Source organism: Bos grunniens, chromosome 3 (genome assembly GCF_055505025.1).
Source record: "Bos grunniens cultivar Pamir isolate PY7600 chromosome 3, Bosgru_T2T1.0, whole genome shotgun sequence".
In the NCBI taxonomy this organism is placed as follows: Eukaryota; Metazoa; Chordata; class Mammalia; order Artiodactyla; family Bovidae; genus Bos; species Bos grunniens.
In genome coordinates, this window is record NC_141167.1 from 107,686,188 (window position 1) to 107,707,842 (window position 21,655).

A 21,655-nucleotide genomic window follows, 5' to 3' on the forward strand; every position below is an offset into this window, starting at 1 on the left:
CATCATGTAAATAGAACCGATAGATTAAGTGAACCAATTCCTAAAGATATAACGACGTTGAAAACAAATATTAGTTGTTAACGAAAATTGCCTCTGTCCTTTCAAAGGCTGAGAAGGGAAAAGTGCCCTAAGAAGGGTGAGATACAGGCTGTCCACCTCGGACGCGATGCTCTTCTCTCAGGTCGGGAGTCGCGGGCTGTGTGGAGGCGGGCGCTGGCCGCGAGGTGGCGCCCGGCTCGTGCCGGGTCTGCTCAGAGTCCGCCGCGCGCGTTGCACCCGAGCGCCCGGTCTCTGGACCGAGGGGGCGGGCAGAGGCGGAGACTCCGCGGAACTCTGCTTCCCAGGATCACACCCTCCTCAGGCCGGAGAAGAGGAGAGACATTTTCCCGTCGCGGCTCTCCCAGTCTGGGATGCGCCGGTCGATCCCCGGGTCGTGCCTCTAATAAGATAACAGCTGTTCGGCCGCACTGGGAAAGTGCCCGACGTAGACGATCTCACTAATTTCCCTCCGCCATCCCACTTTACAGACAGGAAAGCTGAGGCCCGAGACGCAGAGTACCCCCTGGCCGCACAGCTGGTGAAGAGCCAAGGAGGGACTCGGGCCGGGACCCCTGCTCTTGTCCCGTGCTCTTCCCCTCTTTGCACCCGGTCCAGGCTGCCAGGTCGGCCCCGCCGCGGCTTGGCCTCCGTGGTCCCACCCCTACACAGCCTCCCTCCCCGGGCACTCTGGATCTCCCCTCCCCCGGCTCCCGGTTTCCTTGTCAAAACTTCCTGCTTTGGCGAGGGCCCGAGTTCCCACCCCTTTCCTGCCCCCCGCCCCTCCGCGCCCCTCCCCGCCCAGCGATCCACAACGTTCGGCCTCCCAGCCGCTCCCGCAGTCGGGCTGGGGCTCCACGCAGGGACCCCTGCCCTGTCCTCCTCTGGGCCCACCTGGGCGTTCCCCATCCCAGGCAAACGGAGAAATAAGGTCGCGAGGCAGGTGAGTGATGGCGCCGCCCTGGTCCCGCGACCACTCTGCCCTGGGGAATCTCTGGGTGGAGTGTGTGTGTGGCGGGGGACAGAGACCTGAAGGGGATGGGGCAGTGGAGATGGGCCAAAGGGGATTGGGGGTTGCCATCCATAATAAAATTGCATGTAAATGACATGCAAATTAGGCCACTTCCCAGCCCCTTGTATGGGACTTTGTGAGTCCAGGGGCAGCCACCACCCCACTGGCCCCCTCTGAGGGCTGGAGAGAGAAGCAGTTACCAGGCCCTCTTCTTGGCTGAAGGGATGCCTAGTGTTAAAGAGCACCCACGTTGAAGTCAAGGCTGGCCAGGTTCGAATCTCGACTTGTCCCCTTATTAGCTGTAGGACCTGTGTCTTGGTTTCTCATTTCTAAAAGGGGAATGATAAGATACAGTGGCTACCTTATGGGATTGTTGTGAGGTTTAGAGAGCAAAAACATGTCTCCTGCTTAGAACTGTGCCTGCTCCGTGTTTATTACAGGGTCCCTCCTCTCCCCACCAGGAGAACTGTTTGAGGAGTATGGAGGGAAGGGACCTAGGTTTGCAGGTCCCTGGGGCTCACAGCTTTGCTGGTTTGAGGAGTAGGGAGTTGGCCAAAGATCTCAGGCATGTGGATCCTCAGAAAGCCCTGTGGGCTGGCGTGTGTGAGGAGGAGGAGGGTGAGGGGGTCCCAGAGGGGGCTGCATCTCCAGCCTCCAGTAGGGAACTTTCAGCTGTCCTGCTCTGGCCTTTTATGAGTGGCCTTTCCCGAGGCTGGGCTGTGACCCTAGTCCCCCGGGATTGGAACAGCTTGTGCTGGCCCGAGTTTCCCAGGCTCCCAGGCTCAGCCAGACCCCAGTTCCAGGCAGGATTGGGCAAGGGGTCAGCTCTCAACCCTGGCCTTACTGGGCTTACTGGCCTTACAGCTTACTGGGCCTTCGGGGTCAGGGAGCTGTCTGAATCCCATCCCATCCCAATCCATGCGATAGTCCCTGGGGTGGGCACACGGGGCCAGGGTGTGGGACCGCTCTCCCCTCTCTAGCCATCTGTCCCCTGCTGCTGTCTCTCCCGTTTTTACAGTTTCCCAAAGCCTACCCAGCAAACTTGCCATTGCACTTGGGGCTACCCTCCCTGCCACCTAGGAGCTGGTTTGCCCAGGCTCCCCTCTGTCTTCCGTCTTCACTGAGAGGTGAAGCTGAGGGTTGGCATCTGTTTCTCCACTACCCACTGCCCCCCCTTCCATTCCCTATCAGACGTTCCCAGAAGAGGAAACTGGCTCTCTAGGCAGCTCCGACCACGGTTCAGGAACCTGGTCCCTGGGCTGCTGTCTGCCTCCCTGCCACCAACACCCGTCGCTAGAGAGGGGACTTGGGTCAGGCAGGACCTCCACCACAGCGCTCTGAACTTCTCCTTCGAGTAGCCTTGGAAGCCTTGAAAAAGACCCTTCCCGGGGTGCATGAGGGGCCCTGGGGCCCATCCTAGCTCTGGGGAGGGTGTTGGTACCAGTCCAGTCACCTAACCTCTTAGATAGAAGCTAGCAGGAGGAGCAAGAGGAGACAGGGAAGGAGAGAAAGACAAGACAGAGATAAAGAGAATCAGAAATGTGGAAGCAGAGACCAACAGATGGAAAAAACACAGGCAGAAATATTTGGAAAAACGCAGCATATTTAGAAAAACAGAGCAGAGACTGAGAAAAAGAACAAGAAGGAGGTAGAGAAGGTAGAAACAGAAGGAGAGACAGAGTCTAAAGACCGAAGAGCAGGCCCTACAGGGGCAGCCTTGTCTTTGGAGCTTGATGGACCTGGTCCACATGCCTACCCTGCCCTTGACTGGCTGTGTGCCCTTGGGAAAATTACTTAACCCTCTTTGAGATTTGTTTTTTAGGGGATTGCATGGCTTGTGGGATCTTAGTTCCCCAACGAGGGATTGAACCTGGTCCCTGGGCACTGAAAGCGGGATTACTTCATCTACAATTCAGGCCATATAATAGCACCTACTTTCCAGGGTTACTGAGAGAATGAACAGAAAGGATCCAGCTCACCGTACAGGGGTGGTAACTGGTGTCACGGCGCCCACACATGGCAAGATGGGGGTCTCTGGCACACAGCTGGGCTCTGGGCCATGGAGCCTTCTGAGTCTCTCCCGTCTGGGCCTCCCAGCCCGCCCCCACATGGTAGCATCTGCGCCCTCCTCTGAGTAGAAGGAGGTGTGTGGATAGACAGTGAGGGGTGGGCGTGGTCCCTGAGTGGAAGTGCAGGATAAGCGCACACCCCCTCCTCTCCAGGTGACTCAGTGCCCAGCACTCCCGTGCCCTCATCCCAGAGGAACTTGGAGGCCAGCCCTAAGGAATTCCTGCCCGCTGCCTTCAGGAGGGCAGGTCTGGAGCTGCCTTTCACTTTGTAATGTGGGGAAGTTCTTTCTGAACTCCCCCTCCCATGGACTTACCAATGTTGGGTCTTAAAAGGCCCTGGAAAGGAGACCCTGGTGTCTGATGAGCCAGGAACAAGCTGCAGCCTCTCCCTCTCCCCCTTTTCCCACCAAGTAAAGTCAGGCTTACCCAAGTCAAAAAGGGTTTAGATTCTATCAGTCCATCCACTCCACACAACCTTTAGTTACCGCCCACTGGGTGCCACACACCCTGGATGTGTGCCTGTAGGTGCTGGCCAGAGCTGGGGACATGACGGTAAGGCAGGCAGAGAAGTGCCCCGACCCTACGGTGCTCCATTCCAGTGGGGAAGACAGCCCTTAACAAGAATATAATGACCAGGGGATGGGAGCCTTGAGGGGACATTCGGGGGGCAGCCCGGCCACTCTTAGAGCCTCAGACAGGACTGGAATTAGAGGCTGTCCCAGTCTGGCGGGGAAACCAGCCTCACTCACAAGCTGGCAGTCACAGAATGGGGTCCCCACTACCTCATCAGGTCATCAGACTTGAGGGTTCCAGGGGCTGTGAACTCCTGGCTTGACCCAGGTTAGTCCCACCTGGTCCCAGAGGAAGGACACTGGTCTCTCTGGCTGGAGTTTGAGGAGTGTTGGGCCCCTGGGGACTGGTCATGTCCAGCTTGAAGCTGGCCTCAGGGAAGAATTGGGGAACAACCCAGGGCTCCATTGGGCCACAGCGGTGAATGTGCTAAGAGCCTGGAGGAAGGTCCCAGGAAAGGGGGAACAGCGGAGGTGTGGAGTCACTGAGGGGGCCTCCTGGAGGAGGCTGGCCTGGAAGGAGGGGTAGGACCTGGATATTCCAGAGATGGCCTGGCCAGAGGTGGCCATCTGGTGAGAGAAACGTCCAGTGTGATGGGAGCCCAGGAGCAGAGGCTGGCCAGTGGGCCCTGGGCGCCCTTTCCCAGGGTGCTGGGGAGCCACAGAGGCGTTAGAGAGGGGCAGTGGCCAGAGCGGAGGTGCACTTTCTGGGGTTATCTAGGGGTGGCGATGAGCAGCGGGAGCTACTCCCTGGTCTGGGTCACCCCAGAGGTCACCTCCCACCCCCCCACTGCCTTGTTCTTTAAAGCAGATTCGAATCCCGCTGGTGCCTCTGCTGATCAGTTGGCCCTTGGACAAGTCCTTCTACCAGAGACCCTCCCCGGTCTCTTCTGTGACACGGGGGTGACGGTCACTCCACCTGTGGGTGATGGTGAGGGTCTGGACTGGCTCCAGCCTCCAGCAGGCATGTTGTGAATGTTTGGTGAATCAGAACTCTTGCAGTTTCTCTATTTCCTGATGAGTAAACAGGTCAGGCTGAGGACCCTCTAGCTTCTGTTTCCTGAGCCACAGAGAACACAAGACCGGCCCCTCACCCCTGCTCCCTTCCCGCCCAGCCTTTGGAGCTCGAGTAGTGCGCAGGCTTCCTGTCCCTCCATCCGGCAGACATGCCTGGCGTGCCGGGGGCCTGGCTTGGCTGGATGTAGGAGGGGCTTTGTGCATGTGTGTACGAGTGTGTACACGGGTGTTCTGAGTGGCACGTGGAGCAGAGCAGTCTAGGCTGCTGGCAGAGCTGGCTCAGAGGGCATCGCTGTGTGGTGGGGGGATGGAAGTCGTTGGACTCGGATCTCTCTGCTGAGTGGGAAGGACCAAGCCATCCTGTCTCCAAGGCAAAGAGAGGTCAGGAAGGGGCACAGAGAACAGACAGACAAGGGGGAGATCCTGGAAGACAAGAGAGCCACAGGGTGAGGCAACCTTGGCACCGTGCTGAGACACGAGGGCTCAGTATGTGGGTCGTGGCTGGCGTCAGCCTCCACTCCATACCTGAAGGCAGATTCCCTAGCGCAGTGAACACACTACACGACTGTACATGGCAGCTTTGATACAGAAAAGGAAGGAGAGAGGCAGAAGGAGACCAAGAAAGGGACGGAGAAAGAGAAAACAACAGAAAGCGGAGGGTTTCTGATGAAGAAAAGACAAAAAGAAAGAGGCAGAGAGCCAGAACTTGGGGGATTCTGTTCTTGCATCGTCCACTGAGCAGCCTGTGGCCTGAGGCTCTGTTCTAGGATGGTTATTGGAATCAGCAGTTCCAACTCCCACTGAACTCTGGGAGATGCAGGGCTGTTCTCCCATTTTACAGATGAGGAAATGGAGGCTCACAGGGCTCGAGTGATGTGCCTGAGGTCGTACAGCTTGTGAGTACTAGAAACTTTGGTCTCCAAAATGGGAAAGGGGAAGAGAGAGCAGAGAAGAGAGGAGGTGGGGGTGGGGGTGGGCAGTGGAGCCAAGAAAAAGAGCTGGAGCTGGTGCTCAAGCTGAGAGCTGGGGCGGAGAGAAACAGAACTCAGGCGTCCTGCCTCATCAACCGCCTTTGGCTTGTAGATGTACCTGGCGGGCAGCCCGTCATTCTGAGGGATAAGGTTCTCGGGGCAAGCGTGATCCCCTCCCCTCCCCACATCCTTTCTCTTTGTCAGCATCTAAGGCCCCATTCCCATTCCCGGATCATCCTAGGGGTTCTTCAGCAAAAAGAGATAAAAAAAGAGAAACAGTTTTTCCTGGAATTTATACTCAAAGAGTATGACAGTGCCAAGTGGAGTGGGGAAGGGGCCACTCTGGGTGCAGGAAGACTGGGTCTAAGGACGCTATAGCAAACAGTGGCTATTCATTGGGCTTCTTATGTAGTTCTCTAAGCTCTTTGTCTGTATTAACTCATTTATGACTCTGCACAATAACCCTATGAAGAGAAGTACTATTACCCTCCCCATTTTAGAGATGAGGGAACTGAGAGCTGGGATTCGAACCCAGGTTTGAACAGGAGTGGCGTGGGCTGCAGAGTTCAGAGGGCATCTTTTGCTGCACCACCTCCCAGAGAAGAGCAGCTGGAAGGGAGCTGGTGGGGAAGTCCCTCCTGCTGTCTCACTTCCATCAGCCCCACTCTTGCTCTCTGCCTTCTGTAGAAATGGACCATCTCCGGTCCACTAGGAGCTCCACTCCCTTCCCAGAGGCCTCAGACCCATTGCCCTCCTTCCAGCAGAGGCTGGAACACAGTGAGGGAGGAAGGGCTCCCCACCAGAGGGGATCAGGCTAAACAGAAGAGCAGGGGAGGACAAGCTGGGTTGGGCCCTGCGTGGGCCTGGAGGCTGAGAGGGCAGGGATGCTGGGGGGCCCTCGCAGGCGGGACTGGGGACTGGGAGGCCTGGCCAGGAGCCCAGCTGCTTTGCATCTCGAGGTGGAGGAGAGAGAAATGTCAGCTCATTCTTGACTGTAAACACATCCTGGTTCCCACGCCTCTGATCGAGTTCTTGTGGCAGCCCACTCCCCCCCCCATCCCCTTCCCCTGTCCAACCCCTGCCAGGCACCCCCTCGCCATAATCAAGGCTATTAAAAAGAGATGCAAAGCCCCTGGGATTCCGGCCTGGGCTCGGGAGAGACTGAAACTGCAGGGGGAGGGCTCTGCTGGTCTGGATTTGGATCCCAGCTCTGACATTGCTGTCCATGTGGCCTTGGGCAGGGGACTTACCCTGTCCTTGCCTGTCTCCTCATCTGTAAGGTGAATAATAATAGCTACCACCATGGGTTGCATGTGTGATAAGTCGCTTCAGTTGTGTCCGACTCTTTGTGACCCTACCGTCTGTAGCCTCCATATAAACTGTTCAGCTCACTGCTTGTGCCAACATGGTAAATGATACATGGGGTCACATTGGTATTCCAGTTGTGAGGAAAGGTGTGTGGGTCCCTCAGTCCAGAGGTGAAGTGGAGAAAGGGGGCGGAGGGGGAGGTTATCTGTATGGGAAGAAGGGAGCCTGCAGTGTGGGCCCTGGGCTCAGATGGGAAGCTGGTAGTTGTCTGATTTAAACCCCTTGAAGGGGCACATGGACCCCAGTGCTGCTGGGCTTGGAGGTGCTGGGGGATGGTGGCCGGGGTCTCAGGTTCCCCAGCCCCTCAGCGACAAAGGCTCAGATGTAGACAAGCCTAGGGTGCCAGGCGGGGGCTCCTGGTCTGGCCTGTGTTCCCTCCTCAAGGGCTGAGGCTGGTGAGCCCAAACCCTGCCCCTCCCTGCCAGGATCCCCATCCTATCTCCCCTCCCTGCAGACCACCCACTGATCTCACCCCCCCCACCCTGGCTTCCAGCCCCGCCACTGACCAGCTGGGGCCTCCTCCACACTCCAGTCCTGCCCTGAGGCCCTTTGGGAAAAGGGCATCACCCCACCCCTCTAGTTATTAGAGTCAACCCCCTAGGGTTAAGGTTAAGCCCCCCTCATGCTTCCCTGGTGGCTCAGTCGGTAAAGAATCTGCCTGCAATGCGGGAGAAGATCCCCTGGAAAAGGAAATGGCAACCCACTCCAGTACTCTTGCCTGGAAATCCCATGGGCAAAGGAGCCTGGTGGGCTATGGTCCGTGGGGTCCCAAGAGTCAGACATGACTTAGCGACTAAACAGTTTCCTCTGGAAGTTGGTTAAGAGGAGGTGGCCGGTGGGAGGGGGCTGATGTAGATGAAGGACTTTCTCTGGGAGGGCAGCCCCCACCCCGCTCCACCTTCTGGGGCCTTCGTGCTGCAGGTCTTGTCCACCTCACTGCAGCCTTGAGCTCTGGAAACGGATCCAGACCATGGGAAGCCTGGGGGTGAAGTAGGGGGTCCCTGAATGGCTGGAGATGAGGCTCACCCAGGAACAATGGTGATGACCCTCCATCCAGGCAGACTGGGCTCCTGTTGGAGGACGGGACCCCAGGCCAGGCTCCAGGAAGAGGGGAGTGTGGACCAACTGACAGGTGAACAGGGGGAGCTGGATGGAAGGTTCGGGGTCCTGTCCCCGGGCTTGCTGGGACCAGACAGGGGGGCTGGGAAGGTGGCCAGAGGAGAGCTGGTGTAGTTTTGGAACCTTGGGAGGAGGAGCCAAATCTGTTGGGGAGGGAGCTGGGGGGCTGTGTGGGTGGGGGGCCAGACTGTGGGGGTCACCTGAGGGACACTCCTGACTTCAGCCTGGCTCTCTGAGGCCAGGCTGGGCCCCTCCCTCCTCAGAGTGGACTGGGAAGGTGGCTTCTGGCCCTCCCCCTACCTCTCCCCATCCTCCCTTCCGAGTTCAGGGTGGTGGGAGGATGGAGCCACCCTACGTGCTCAGCCCACGATCATGCTCCCCCCTGCCTCCCCCACCACACACATTCTAGCTGGGCTCTATTTCCTGTTTTCAGGCTCCATATCCTGAGCACCGGGACCCCCAGGATCCTCTGTGGATGCCCCCAGGCCCTGGGGCCTGAGGACCGTGACACCCTGTCCCTGGCTCACCTGAGTTTCTCAGGCCCCAGGATGCCATAGAGGCCTGGTGAGTTACTTGGGGACTGAGGGTGGCCGGGAAGAGCACAGAGAGGACTGGAGGTGGGAGATCTGCCCTGGGGGAGCTGTGATGGGGCCCCTAACCAGAGTCCTGGGAGGGCCTTACAGCTCTGCAAGACTGGAGGGGGTGGGATGAGGAAACCTGGGGAAGAGAGGTGGGCCAGCCCTGTAGCTGAGAGGGTGGTGAGCACACCGCTGGAGGGTTTACTGGTGGGGCAGAACGCATGGTGGGGAGCATCCCTAGGAGGCTGCCTTGATGGGAGCTGAGAGTGTGTGGGTGGGGGGCCTGGGGCAGGGCCGCAGCAGGCATTCCAGAGATACTCAGGGGGAAGGGGCCAGCTACCATGACCTTTCTCTCTTCCCGGGAAAATTATAAGCAGATGTGGGTGCCTCAGGGAGCTGTAGAGGAGGGAGCCAGGGCAAGTTTTAGGAACACTGAACAGAGAATCTGAAACCAGCGGCGGGGGTGGCTGCTCAAGGGGCTTGAGCTCAGGAGTCAGAACAGACTCCTCTGAGGTCCTGAGCTGCTTCCCGCCCGCCGGGTGAGGCCAGGCGTGGAGGAGAGGGGGAGGAGCCCACTTCCAGATGGCGGGTGGGTGGTCAGAGGGAGCTGGGGGCTTCTCAAGGCTGAGGTCAGGTTGGGGACCTCCTCGGTGACAGTGCCTGGAGTTGGGTGCAGGGGTGTGCTGGCATGGCTTTAACAACCGGCTCTGGTGGGGAGGGGTGCTGGCCCCGCTTTGTGGTGTTTGCCGATTTCTGTGGTGTAAATAATCCCCCCATGCTTGGTTTCAAACTACTAATGTGACAGCACTGATGAAGAAGTTTGGAAGAGAAGTCACCATTGGTTCTCAGGAGGCAGTAGGAGCTGTGCCCGTGCACCAGTGGAGGGAGCGGCCTTTTCCAGGGTCACTGGGACCCATCCTACTCCTCCCCAGTAGGAAGCCCCTAACTGCTGGAAGCCCCAAAACTGGGGGGGACGGTGGTTTGGCCTCTGCCTGCCTACCTTCAGGGGAGTTCACCACGCGAGGCTGCTGATTCTGTCACAGAACTGCTTCAACTGTTGAAAAGTTCTTTCCCTAACTGAGCCCAGGCCGGCTTCTCTTGTAACTTCCCTTCATCGGCTCCTATTTCACTGTGTTGTGCTTAGTTGCTCAGTCGTGTCTGACTCTGCGACCCCCTGGACCATGGCTTGCCAGGCTCCTCTGTCCATGGGGATTCTCCAGGCAAGAATACAGGAGTGCGTTGCCATGCCCTTCTCCAAGGGATCTTCCCAACCCAGGGATTGAACCCAGGTCTCCCGCATTGCTGGGGGATTCTTTACTGTCTGAGCCACCAGGGGAACCTTGGTACAATATCCAGGTACCCTGGGTAGGGGCTGGGAATTCACGCACAGGTCCCTGCCTCCAGAAGTCATGGTCAGGGAACAGGCACTAGAACAGCAGTATTGTGGGGAATGGTGCTGGGGGGTCCCTGAAAGAATGGGTGGGGGCTGTCTGCCAGTGGAAGCCTAGGAGCAGGGCAAGGAAAGAGGGTGATACTCGGGCTAGACCTTGAAAGGTGAGTGCTCAAGGTGAAGAATGAGAGGAGGATGTCCAGACAGAGGAAACCATGTGAGAAAGACTCAGAAGTGTGGCAGTGCTCCACGCGGTCAGGAAAAAGAGCTGGAGCCCGGGGAGCAGGGCTCAGAGGACCAGAGGCAGCAGCCTCATCTCTGCTGTCAGCCTGGCTCTGTCTCTGCAGAGACTTGCTCCTCCAGATCTGTGGCTACAGTGCCTCTCACCTGCTCTGCGCCTGGCCCTGTCACAGGGCCCTGCAATGTCACCACACCTGCGGGCCCTCCTTCTCCTCGCCCTGGAGCTGGGGCTGGCTGCCACCCTCAACCCTAAGGACCCCAACACCTGCAGCTTCTGGGAAAGGTGAGAGAGGGCCCCTGCTGCACTTCGAGGGCCCCAAGCCCCCTGCTCTTTATTCTCCTCCCTGGGGCTCCTCTTTCCTCATCGCCTCCCTCTCTCCAGCCTCACCTCCTTCCTATTTCTTCGTCTAGTATCTCTACCCCCTCAGCGGGATGCTCTGACTCCATCCCCATCTTGATCGTTTCATTCTCCATCTCAGCTCTGACCCTGTCCTCTCTTTATCCCGGTTCCTTGGCCCCTGTGTGAGGCTGGCTGCAGGACAAAACACAGGGGAGGAACTATTCACTATGGGGCAAGCAGAGGGTCTCGCCCAGGGAGAGCAAAGGGGACGGGGTTGGGGAACAAGGTCAGATTTGGCCAGAAGTGCTTCAGCCTATGTCCATCCTCTGGGCCCAGAAGTCAATTCTGGCTCAATCTCCCCATATAGGGAGAAGGAGGCCAGGGGGCAGGGGTGGAGAATGGAAGGCTGGAATGGCATATTCCCAGGAATGTTCCAACTCAGGGAGGATCCCTCTAGATCGAAGGATGACAGGATGGGGCTCCACCCTCGGCTTGGAGGAGCAAATCTGAATATTTCGCACTGTGGCCCAGCCCCCACACCCCTGCCACTGGGTGCCAGCTCAGGCTCTCCCTGCCCTGGGCCCGACGCTGATCCCTGCCTTGCAGTTTCACCACCACTACCAAGGAGTCGCTCTCCCGCCCCTTCAGCCTGCTCCCCTCGGAGCCCTGCAGCCGGCCCTGGGAGAGCCCGCACACCTGCCCCCGGCCCACGTGAGTGCCTGTCCCCTCCGTGGGCAGGTGTGGTGTGTTGTGTGGGTGTGTGGCTGGGCGGGGAGCAAAGAGAGAGTGTTCTTCCTCTGCTCCCCCAGTGTAGAGCGCTGGGAGGCGGCCCAGGCCCTGCCAGGGCCACACTGGGGCGGGGTGGAAGCCGGGGCCTCTGCAGGGGAGACTGAGGGCCAGCTCTGGATCTCCCCAGTGTTGTCTACCGGACCGTGTACCGCCAAGTGGTGAAGACGGAGCACCGGATGCGGCTGCAGTGCTGCCGGGGCTTCTATGAGAGCCGCGGGGCCTGTGTCCGTGAGTCCAGGGGGGCTACTCCCCTGCCCTCCGCCTCCCCGGCCCTGTCTGTCTCGAAGGACAAAGCTGCCACTTCAGACCTCTGTCTCTAGTTGACCCCAGGTCTCTCCCACTCCCTCTTTCCAAGTCTGTCGGCTGTCTCTGGCTCTGCAGCTCTGTCTTGGGGCCGCCTGGGTCTCTTTGTCCCTGGGCTTGGCGTCTGCTTCTCTCTCTGACTCTGCCTGTCCCTATCTGTTTTGACTTGTCGCTGTCCAGTCTCTCCTGTCCCCTGTCCCCGGCACCCTGAAATCTCCGGAGTGGAGCCTGCTCGCTCTGTCTCCCCTTTCCTCAGCTTGGACCATCACCAACCCCCTACAGAGACTCCTACCCAGCCTGAGCACCCCAGCCCCTCTCTGGACAGCATCCATATCTGATTCCTATGTGAGGAACCTCACCCCCACCCTTGTTTCCCAGCAAGGTGCTTTGAGAAGTTCACAGAAAGGAGCTGGGGAGCCCAGAATCCTGAGGTCTTGACATGCTCTGACCTGAGTTGCTTACTCTCAGTCTTTCTGTGTCTTGAGAGGCTGAAATGCTGCTTGGCAGGCTAACTCCAGGTCCCCGGTATGGGAGGAAGCTGGGGTTGGGCTTCAGAGGATAAAAGGTGGGTAGGGCAGGAATGGAAGCATCTTCTCACTCCCAACCCCCATCTCTGCCCCAGCGCTTTGTGCTCAGGAGTGTGTCCATGGCCGCTGTGTGGCACCCAATCAGTGCCAATGTGTGCAAGACTGGCGGGGTGACGACTGCTCCAGTGGTGAGTGGCTGGTGACTGCAGGGCAAGTCCTTTTGTGCCTCCAAGGAGGCATACCCTCCCTACCAGGGCACAGGTGCTTAGGACTCCAGGGCAACCACCCAGCAGAGTCCCACTGCAGCCAGCTGCCTCTTCTGGGGGTGTGGTGCAGTGGATGGGCCAAAGCCAGGCATGGGGGCATGTGTGGGGACCAGGAGACAGAGATAGGAACTAACTGGAGCGGGGGAGGGGCAAGACCCCTGGTGACCTCCTTCCCCCCTCTCATCCCCCAGCTTGTGCCCCAGGAGTGTGGGGGCCGAAGTGTGACAAGCCCTGCAACTGCGGCAACAGCAGCTCCTGTGACCCCAAGAGTGGGGCATGTTCCTGTCCCTCTGGCCTGCAGCCCCCACACTGCCTTCAGCCCTGCTCCCCTGGCCTCTATGGCCCTGCCTGCCAGTTCAGCTGCCAGTGCCATGGGGCGCCCTGTAACCCCCAGACCGGAGCCTGCCTCTGCCCCCCAGAGAGAACCGGGCCCACGTATGTAACGGGAGGAACGCACACTTAACGGGATCGCAGACCCGGATGCACGGGCACATACGGGGACAGCAGGGGACTCAGGATCCTCAGTTTGGGGATGCAACCAAGGGGCCAAGATCCTGGTCCCAGCTTTGCTGTTCCCTGGTGGAGCAACCTTGAACGCATTACTGTCTCTTCACGAGATTGTATTCTATGAAATGGGAGCAGTGTTGTCCATCTCAAAGGGTTGCTGTGAAGATAACATGAGCCAGCGTGTGAGTGAAAGTATGTCCCCAAGTAGGGCTGAGACAGTCACAGAGAGCCTATTGCACAGCAGGGTGCAGGGGGCGCTGGGGAGTCACAGGAGGGAGATCATCCCTCTAGTTGGAGATCAAAGATCCAGCTTCACGGAGGAGCTCCAGGGTTGAGCCCTTGTGATGAAAACTATGGCAGGCAGAGATGTTCCCCCCAGAGAGAGACCAGCATGAGCAAAGGTGGAATGGAGGGCTGTGGAGAGCAGACAGACCACCCATGGGCTCTTCACTCTGTCCCACTTGATGGGGCTGTGTGTCCCTGCCATTTCCAGTCCTGGAAACTTTTGATCCCTGCCCGGCCCAACAGGGAAGGGGGATGAGACACCATGGGGATGGGTGGGTGTGGCTCACTGAACCCTGGGGTCCGGAGGGCCTGGGAGGCAAAGGGGGAATTCCGTAGGTACTGCTTGTTTACAGACTGACCTCACCCCCTCTGCTCAACAGCTGCGAGGTGTCCTGTTCACCCAGTAGTGTTGGCTTCTCCTGCCCCAGCACTCCGCCTTGCCAAAATGGGGGAGTCTTCCAGGCCTCCCAGGATTCCTGCAGCTGCCCACCTGGATGGACGGTATGAAGGGTGGGGCCTGTGGGTATGAATTCTCCAGGGCTTCTGAGGGGGATGTGTGTGAGGAGGGTAGGCTGTGGGGGCCCTGGAGAGGTTTGAGTGTTTGCGGGTATAGGGTATTGGTGGGTCCTTGACCATGGGGAGGAGGCTGGGCTCCTGGGGCTCTCTTGACCTCTCAGCCCCCACAGGGCACCATCTGCTCCCTGCCCTGCCCCGAGGGCTTCCATGGACCCAACTGCTCCCAGGAATGTCGCTGTCACAACGGAGGCCTCTGCGACCGATTCACCGGGCAGTGTCGCTGTGCTCCGGGATACACGGGGGACCGGTGAGTGGTGTTAGCCCGGGCATGAGGGGTGCGGGGGCGGCTGTGGACGGCGTCTGCCAGGCTCACTCCCCAGAGGCACCCAGGTGCCGCGAGGAGTGCCCCGTGGGCCGCTTCGGGCAGGACTGTGCTGAGACGTGTGACTGCGCCCCGGGCGCCCGCTGTTTCCCGGCCAACGGCGCGTGTCTGTGCGAACACGGCTTCACAGGGGACCGCTGCGCCGAGCGCCTCTGCCCCGACGGCCTCTATGGCCTCAGCTGCCAGGTGCCCTGCACCTGCGACCCGGAACACAGCCTCAGGTAGGCCGTGGGACGCTGTGGTCAAGGGGTCAGGAGGCCAGTGGGAGAGGCCTTCAGTGCTGAAGCCACCGGAGTCACGAAAAGCACCGGGGGCATATCCTGGGCGGGGGCGGGACACAGATGTGGCAGAGGGGAACCGGGCGGGGCCTCGGGGACGGGGGTGTTGGGGACCGCCCTCGGAACGGCGCGGAGCCTCCCTCATTACCCTCTCCACCCCGCGATGCTCGGCTCCCACCACGCGGAGGCGGGGGTGGGGCGGGGGGAGGTCGGCCTGCGGACCCCGGGTCAGACCGCCCCGCGCCCGCGTCTCCGCCCGCAGCTGCCACCCGATGAGCGGGGAGTGCTCGTGCCTGCCGGGCTGGGCGGGCCTCCACTGCAACGAGAGCTGCCCGCAGGACACGCACGGGCCGGGCTGCCAGGAGCACTGCCTCTGCCTTCACGGCGGCGTCTGCCAGCCCGACAGCGGCCTCTGCCGGTGCGCGCCCGGCTACACGGTGAGGCGAGCCCCACCGCGAGGGAGGTGCGGAAGAGGCTCAGGGAGTCCGCCCGCCCCTCTCATGAGTGCGCCCACCCACCCCCCACTTTCAGGGACCGCACTGCGCTAGCCTCTGCCCCCCTGACACCTACGGAGTCAACTGCTCGCAACGCTGCTCCTGCGAAAATGCCATTGCCTGCTCGCCCATCGATGGCACCTGCGTCTGCAAGGAAGGTACTGGGTTGGGGTCTCCTGGAAGGACGATTTGGGGGCGGGGCCATGGGAAGAAGGGAGAGTCCAAGTGCAGGGGCAGGCCAAGGGTAGGGGAGAGGCTGCAGGATAGGGGCGGAATCACTGGGCAGCAGCTGGACGGCGGGAAAGTAGCCAGGCTACTTCCTTCCTGGAATATCCACTTTGCTTTTGTTTCAACCACAAAAATCCCAATTGTCCTTAAAGGCCCAGGCCAGAGGCATCTCTTTGCTGAACATTCCTCATCCTCAGTCATCCAGAATCACAGAATGCCGGTGCCAGGAGATCTACCAGGGGTGGCCCGTTGGCAGTCTTTAGGGCTAGTTAAACACGTTTTGTTTCACTAGCTCTCCATCATATTTAACAAATGTCCCAGTCTCCAGTTCCCACTCCTCCCTATTGTCTTATACATGACGTGGATAACACATTTAGTTACTTAATGGGGCCTCAGTAAGCATTTGGGTTTGCTGCCAATCCCCTTCTTTTGGCAGAATAGGCAACCAAGACCCAGAAGGGGGTGGTGCATCCCCGACGGTCATTCAGCCTTCTGTCCAACATCCAACGATTCACATGCTGGTCTCCTATGGGGCCGTGAGCACCCCCATCCCCACCCCATGCTGGTAGCTCAGAGTCTGGCACAGTCATTGCCCAGTGTGTGCTTGCTCAGGAGGGCAGCTGGGTCCCCATGCCTACCTACAAGTCCCTCTTCCAGGTTGGCAGCGTGGTAACTGCTCTGTGCCCTGCCCGCCTGGAACTTGGGGCTTCGGTTGCAATGCCAGCTGCCAGTGTGCCCATGAGGCAGCCTGCAGTCCCCAGACTGGAGCCTGTACCTGTACCCCTGGGTGGCATGGGACCAACTGCCAGCTCCCCTGCCCGGTAAGTGCGCAACAGCCTGCCTGCCTGGGTGGAGGGGAGGGCACCACATCCCCCAGCTTACTGGCCTGTCCTACCCCACACTCCTTTTCTAAGAAGGGGCAGTTTGGTGAAGGCTGTGCCAGTCGCTGTGACTGTGACCATGCTGACGGCTGCGATCCTGTTCACGGACACTGCCAGTGCCAGGCAGGGTGGACAGGTGAGCATTATGGTGGGCAGGCCCCAGGCTTATCGTGGAGTTGGGGTGATGTATCCCACAGGACACATGTGCAGAGAATCCTTATGGATGAGGAGAGGGGACCCAGGCCAGGCTCATCCTACCCCTCCCACAGGTACCCGCTGCCACCAGCCCTGCCCTGAGGGCTTCTGGGGAGCCAACTGCAGCAACGCTTGTGCCTGCAGGAACGGGGGCACCTGCATCCCCAAGACTGGCAACTGCATCTGTGCACCCGGATTCCGAGGCCCTTTCTGCCAGAAATGTGAGGCTCCCTCCTCTCCGTCTGCCTTTCAGTCCAGTGCCAGATGCCAGAAGCTCCCACTCTACCCCTCTTGGCCTGCTGTGCTGACTGCAGTCTATGGGCTGGTTACACATGGTGGGAGAGGGTGGAGTCAAGGGCTGACTGAGGGTTGGCCCCTGCCCCCAGTCACCACGAGCCCCTTTCCCCCAGCCTGTCAGCCTGGCCGCTACGGCAAACGCTGTGTGCCCTGCAAGTGTGCCAACCATTCCTCCTGTCACCCTTCGAATGGGACCTGCTACTGCCTGGCTGGCTGGACCGGCCCTGACTGCTCTCAACGTACGTGGTGGCCCGTGTGTTTGAGTGCATGCCGAGGGGGTGGGCTGAGGACCGAGAGGCTTCCATTCCCCTGATCTGGACCCGCCTTGATTCAGCCGTTGATGTAAACACAATAAGCAAATATGTATAGGGCATCACCTACATGCTGGGTATTGTCCTAGATGCTCAGGATGCAGCAGTGAACGGGTCAGGGAAAAAAGTTCCCTGCCCTTCTGCATGGGAAAAATGGGAAAACCATAAACTCAGTTATGGACTTTTTTTTTTTTGCATCGCCAATTTATTTTTTATTTATTTATAATGGCCTCTTTCCCACATAAACATACGAAGAACATCATGGAAAAGATTAGTCCAAAAAACTGAATAAAGCAAATTTTGAAAAGGGAAAATGAGAAGCAGTTACCATGAAAAAGACGGGCAGGGTAGAGGGAAGTGATCTTGGAGATGACTTTTTCCATAGAATTTGGTAACTACTATTAGATTACCTGCCAGTATCATATACACAAAAATTATGCCTTGAATAGTGTGAGCATTTACTTCTCTTTTATATTAAAAAAAAAAAAAAAAAAGAAGCCCAGAGCTAAGTGATGTAGGGTAGTTTGGAAGCCTTTGGTTGTCTGGCCCTGATCACATTATTTTGAAAGGCTGTTAGACAGGCAGGTGCAGAGGTTAGGCAGGCAGCTGGGCACGTGGATCTGAAATTCAGGCTAGAGACACGGCTGCAGATGAGTCATCAGTGTGTAGATACCGTTCGAAGCCTTGGTGTCTCTGGGGAGACCAAAGCTGAGTGGAAGGCTTCAGCGACGCTGGGGACTGAGAATTCACCCAGGAGACGCTGGCCCTGCCCGCCAGACAGGCTCCAACCTTGTCTCCTGCAGCATGCCCTTTGGGACACTGGGGAGCCAACTGTGCCCAGCTCTGCCAGTGTCGCCATGGTGGGACCTGCCACCCCCAGGATGGGAGCTGTTTCTGTCCCCCAGGCTGGACCGGACATCTCTGCTTGGAAGGTACCAACAGAAGGGCAACTCCATGCCCCGACTGCCAGCCCTAGCCCAAGGAGGGGACTGCCATTCCCTTGCCCCTCTGATCTCCTCTTCCACTTTCTCCCAGGCTGTTCTCCAGGGATGTTTGGTGCCAACTGCTCCCAACCGTGCCAGTGCGGTCCTGGAGAGAGGTGCCACCCAGAGACTGGGGCCTGTGTGTGTCCTCCAGGGCACAGTGGTGCCCCCTGCAGGATCGGTGAGTTCTCATCTAGCCCCTGCCTCTGCACTGTCCCCAGGGAACTAGGACATAGGTACCTGTCCAGGTCTCCGCTAAGTGGTACTCTTGTATCACCCTGCCTTCCTACTGGGGCCTCTCCCATCCATGCATCCCAAGCTCACCAACAGGGCCAAGACACTGTCCTGAGCAACCACTCCATCCCACACAGGAAGCCAGGAGCCGATCACCATGATGCCCACCCCTCCGGTGGCCTATAACTCGCTTGGGGCAGTGATTGGCATCGCAGTGCTGGGGTCCCTGGTGGTGGCCCTGGTGGCGCTGTTCATTGGCTACCGTCACTGGCAAAAGGGCAAGGAGCATCAGCACCTGGCAGTGGGCTACAGCAGCGGACGACTGGACGGCTCTGAGTATGTCATGCCAGGTGAGCTGGCCCGGGGTAGGACTCACGTGCGCGCTGACTCTTCGGCACAGGGCAGGTGGGATGCGGGGCTTCTGCATCCCTCCCTGGACCTAGGAGATGGGAAGCGGGGAGCTGGAGAGAGGAAGGGAGGTCAGCGAGGCCAACTGCGGGTCTCCTGGGACAGAACGGCTATCTTGGGCCCAGGCCTGTGTCTGACCTGGCAGGCCACCCCGCACCTGTGTCTGTTTGTGCAGATGTCCCTCCGAGCTACAGTCACTACTACTCCAACCCCAGCTACCACACCCTATCACAGTGCTCACCGAACCCCCCACCCGCTAAGAAGGTCGGTGCTAGGGGTGGGCGTGCACGGTGGGTGCCTGGTGGGTGCAGCTCCGGGCCTCCGGAGAGTTCCAGCTCTGTGTGTTCCTGTCCCACCCCTCCTCCCCTGCCAGGTTCCAGGCAGTCAGCTCTTTGCCAGCCTCCAGGCCTCTGAGCGACCAGGTGGAGCCCATGGACTTGATAACCATGCCACGCTACCTGCAGACTGGAAGCACCGCCGGGAGCCCCCGGCAGGGCCTCTGGACAGAGGTAGAAGCCTGGGGGCCAAGGCCTGTAGTGAGGGTGGACGTATGCAGCCCAGCATCCAGCTCCATCTGAGTGCACACATCTGTAGAAGGGGTTCCGGGCCCCAGTTCTAGAGGAGGGGACCCTGGGGTGGGGACCCTGGGGTGGGGACCAGGGGCCTGATTGCGGGTTGCTTTCTCCTTGTTAGGTAGCAGCCGCCTGGACCGAAGCTACAGCTGTAGCTACAGCAACAGTAATGGCCCTGGCCCATTCTACAGTAAAGGTGAGCGCACGGGGGTGGGGGTGGGAGGGGGCTGCCCTGGGGTTTAGGCGCCAGTGCCTCCACTGAGCCTGACTTCTTTCCCCCATTTTTAGGACCCATCTCTGAAGAGGGGCTGGGGGCCAGCATGGCTTCCCTGAGCAGTGAAAACCCCTATGCCACCATCCGGGACCTGCCCAGCCTGCTAGGGAGCCCCCGGGAGAGCAGCTACGTGGAGATGAAAGGCCCTTCCTCAGGGTCTCCCCCCAGGCAGCTTCCTCAGCTCCCGGACAGCCAGAGGCGGCGACACCCCCAGCCACAGAGAGACAGTGGTACCTATGAGCAGCCCAGCCCTCTGGTCCATGGTGAGCCCTCCTTTTCCACTGGAGCAGAGAGAACAGGGACGAGGGCAAAGAAAAGGGACGGGACAAGAGTGTAGAGGTGGCATGAAGTGGCAGCAAGAGCAAGGTCTTTGGCATCAGTTGTTGTTTAGTCGCTAAGTCGTGTCCGACTCTGCAAGCATGTGGACTGTAGCCACCAGGCTCCTCTGTCCATGGGATTTCCCAGGGAAGAATACTGGAGTGGGTTGTCATTTCCTTCTCTAGGGGATCTTCCCCACCCAGGGATAGAACCCACATCTCCTGCATTGGCAGGTAGATTCTTTACCACTGAGCTATTAGGAAAGCCTTCTTTGGGGCTCAGACTTACGCTCAAACCAAGGGTGATGTTTGGGAAGTCATACTGCCTCTTAGAGCCTGTAGGTGGCGGCACCCACCTCACAGCGCTAAGGATTTGAAATGGTGGTTTTGCATCACCTGAGTTGTAAACTTGATACCCAGAAAAGCTGGGAACAAGGCAGGTGACAGAGTGTCTTCCTATCTTGTGAGGTGGGCAGGTTGAGGTGGCCTCCCTGACTGGCAGCTGAGGAGCTGCGGATAGCCAGGCACCATTCATCGGCTTTGGGCAGGAGCTGCTGGAGAGGGGAGGAGGGTGGTGGGAGGGGAGGAGTCACCTCCGCCTCTCTGTCGTCTCCCCTCTCTGTCTCCAGACCGAGACTCTGTGGGGTCCCAGCCCCCACTGCCCCCGGGCCTGCCTCCTGGACACTATGACTCCCCCAAGAACAGCCACATCCCTGTACACTACGACTTGCCTCCAGTTCGGCACCCCCCCTCACCCCCAGTTCGGCGCCAGGACCGCTGAGGAGCCGAGAGGGTTTGCAGAAGTCAGCGTACCTGTTCTTTGCTGCTTGAGGCTGAGGACAGAGCCCACTGTACCCTGCCAGGAGCAGGGAGGGGACTGGCCAGCCGTGAATATGAACATATTTAATAGAAGAAGTGAATGGAGAGGAGATGGGAGCCTGGCTCCCAGGTTCTATCATGGGAACACAGTCAGCAAGAAGTCTGTGTTCCTTTTCCCCAACCCAGTGCTTCCCAAGGCCCCCAGGGCCCTGTGTACATAAACTGCTGGGTTCAGTGTTGCTGGATAACTGATTTCAAATCAATGTAAAAAATGTATATTGGGTAACTTTTCTGTGCACTCCTGGCCTAGGCTCTGTGCGCGTGTGTGTGTAGGGGTGTGTGTTTGTATGTGTGTGTGTGTGTGGTTTCAGAGGGGTACCAGGCACTGATCCTGACTTGGGGCACTCACTATAATGGAGAGGCAGCCCAAACCCAGTTAACTCTAGAAATAGCCTGACTGGCATCCCTGCATTCATCTGGTCCTCCCTCCAGTCAGCTGCTCAAAATACAAGCTGGTTAGGTTACCTCTGTCTGAAAGTCTCCATTGGTGGCCCATGGCTCTTGGGCTACAGTCAAAATTGTCCAAGGCCTCAAAGGCTTTGCTGGCCTGGCCTGTCTGTCTCTTCAGCCTTACTCTGAACTGTGTTCCCTGTCTCTCTGCTCCAGTTACATTGGCCTCTGTGTTCTTCTCTCAGCCACATGGCTTCCTATGACAGGGACTTAGCACATCTGGAATGCTCTTCCTCCCCCACTCACCTGTTAACTCCTGCTTGTACACCACATCCCGTTTTCTCTTTCATAGCATTGAAGACAGATGTATTTATGCACCGGATACCAGCAAAAGGCCAACAGGGTGCCAGGCTCTTCTCTAATGTGTTGGTTTTTAATGTGATTATTTGACTATTCTCTGCCTTCCCCACCAGACTGTAAGCTCCCTGAAAACAGGAATCCCATGTTTATATTCAACATTGGTTCCCCTTGGCACATAGTAGGCACTCAATAAATGTTCCCCCAAAGGCTGAGTGGCCGAGTGAGTTAAAGGTACCAATGGTAAATACTGGCAAATGCTAAGATAGATGG

The 21,655-nt window shown here is 58.6% G+C and overlaps 1 protein-coding gene across 7 annotated transcripts; it reads left to right on the top strand.

The window, feature by feature from the left end:
* The first annotated feature begins 835 nt into the window (after positions 1-835).
* PEAR1 (platelet endothelial aggregation receptor 1) lies at positions 836-21,597 on the top strand. Of its 7 annotated transcripts, XM_086393417.1 has the most exons (27): positions 850-979; positions 5,545-5,599; positions 8,100-8,174; positions 8,595-8,646; positions 8,709-8,725; positions 10,458-10,652; positions 11,316-11,420; positions 11,626-11,726; positions 12,424-12,516; positions 12,786-13,029; positions 13,767-13,887; positions 14,073-14,209; positions 14,293-14,505; positions 14,825-14,999; positions 15,094-15,214; positions 15,942-16,105; positions 16,199-16,301; positions 16,435-16,581; positions 16,771-16,896; positions 17,772-17,900; positions 18,004-18,132; positions 18,323-18,535; positions 18,769-18,857; positions 18,967-19,102; positions 19,287-19,361; positions 19,454-19,702; positions 20,386-21,597. In XM_086393417.1, exons 2-27 carry the CDS (start codon positions 5,553-5,555, stop codon positions 20,535-20,537), a joined length of 3,408 nt encoding a protein of 1,135 aa, XP_086249543.1. In that variant the 5' UTR covers positions 850-979; positions 5,545-5,552; the 3' UTR covers positions 20,538-21,597. The 7 variants fall into 7 exon arrangements, 6 of the variants coding, with proteins under 6 accessions (XP_086249547.1, XP_086249548.1, XP_086249545.1 ...); XM_086393421.1 differs by lacking the exon at positions 5,545-5,599 and having other exon boundaries at positions 836-979; XR_015161182.1 differs by lacking the exon at positions 18,769-18,857 and having other exon boundaries at positions 841-979.
* The last annotated feature ends 58 nt before the right edge of the window (positions 21,598-21,655 follow it).

What these genes read in the sequence shown, in the direction of transcription:
- PEAR1 (XM_086393417.1), top strand. Translation starts at nt 5,553, where the DNA reads ATGGAGGCTCACAGGGCTCGAGTGATGTGCCTGAGGTCGTACAGCTT. An exon ending in CACACCTGCCCCCGGCCCAC is followed by an intron (nt 11,421 to 11,625) that starts GTGAGTGCCTGT and finishes GGATCTCCCCAG; the next exon opens with TGTTGTCTACCGGACCGTGT. An exon ending in CGGACATCTCTGCTTGGAAG is followed by an intron (nt 17,901 to 18,003) that starts GTACCAACAGAA and finishes ACTTTCTCCCAG; the next exon opens with GCTGTTCTCCAGGGATGTTT.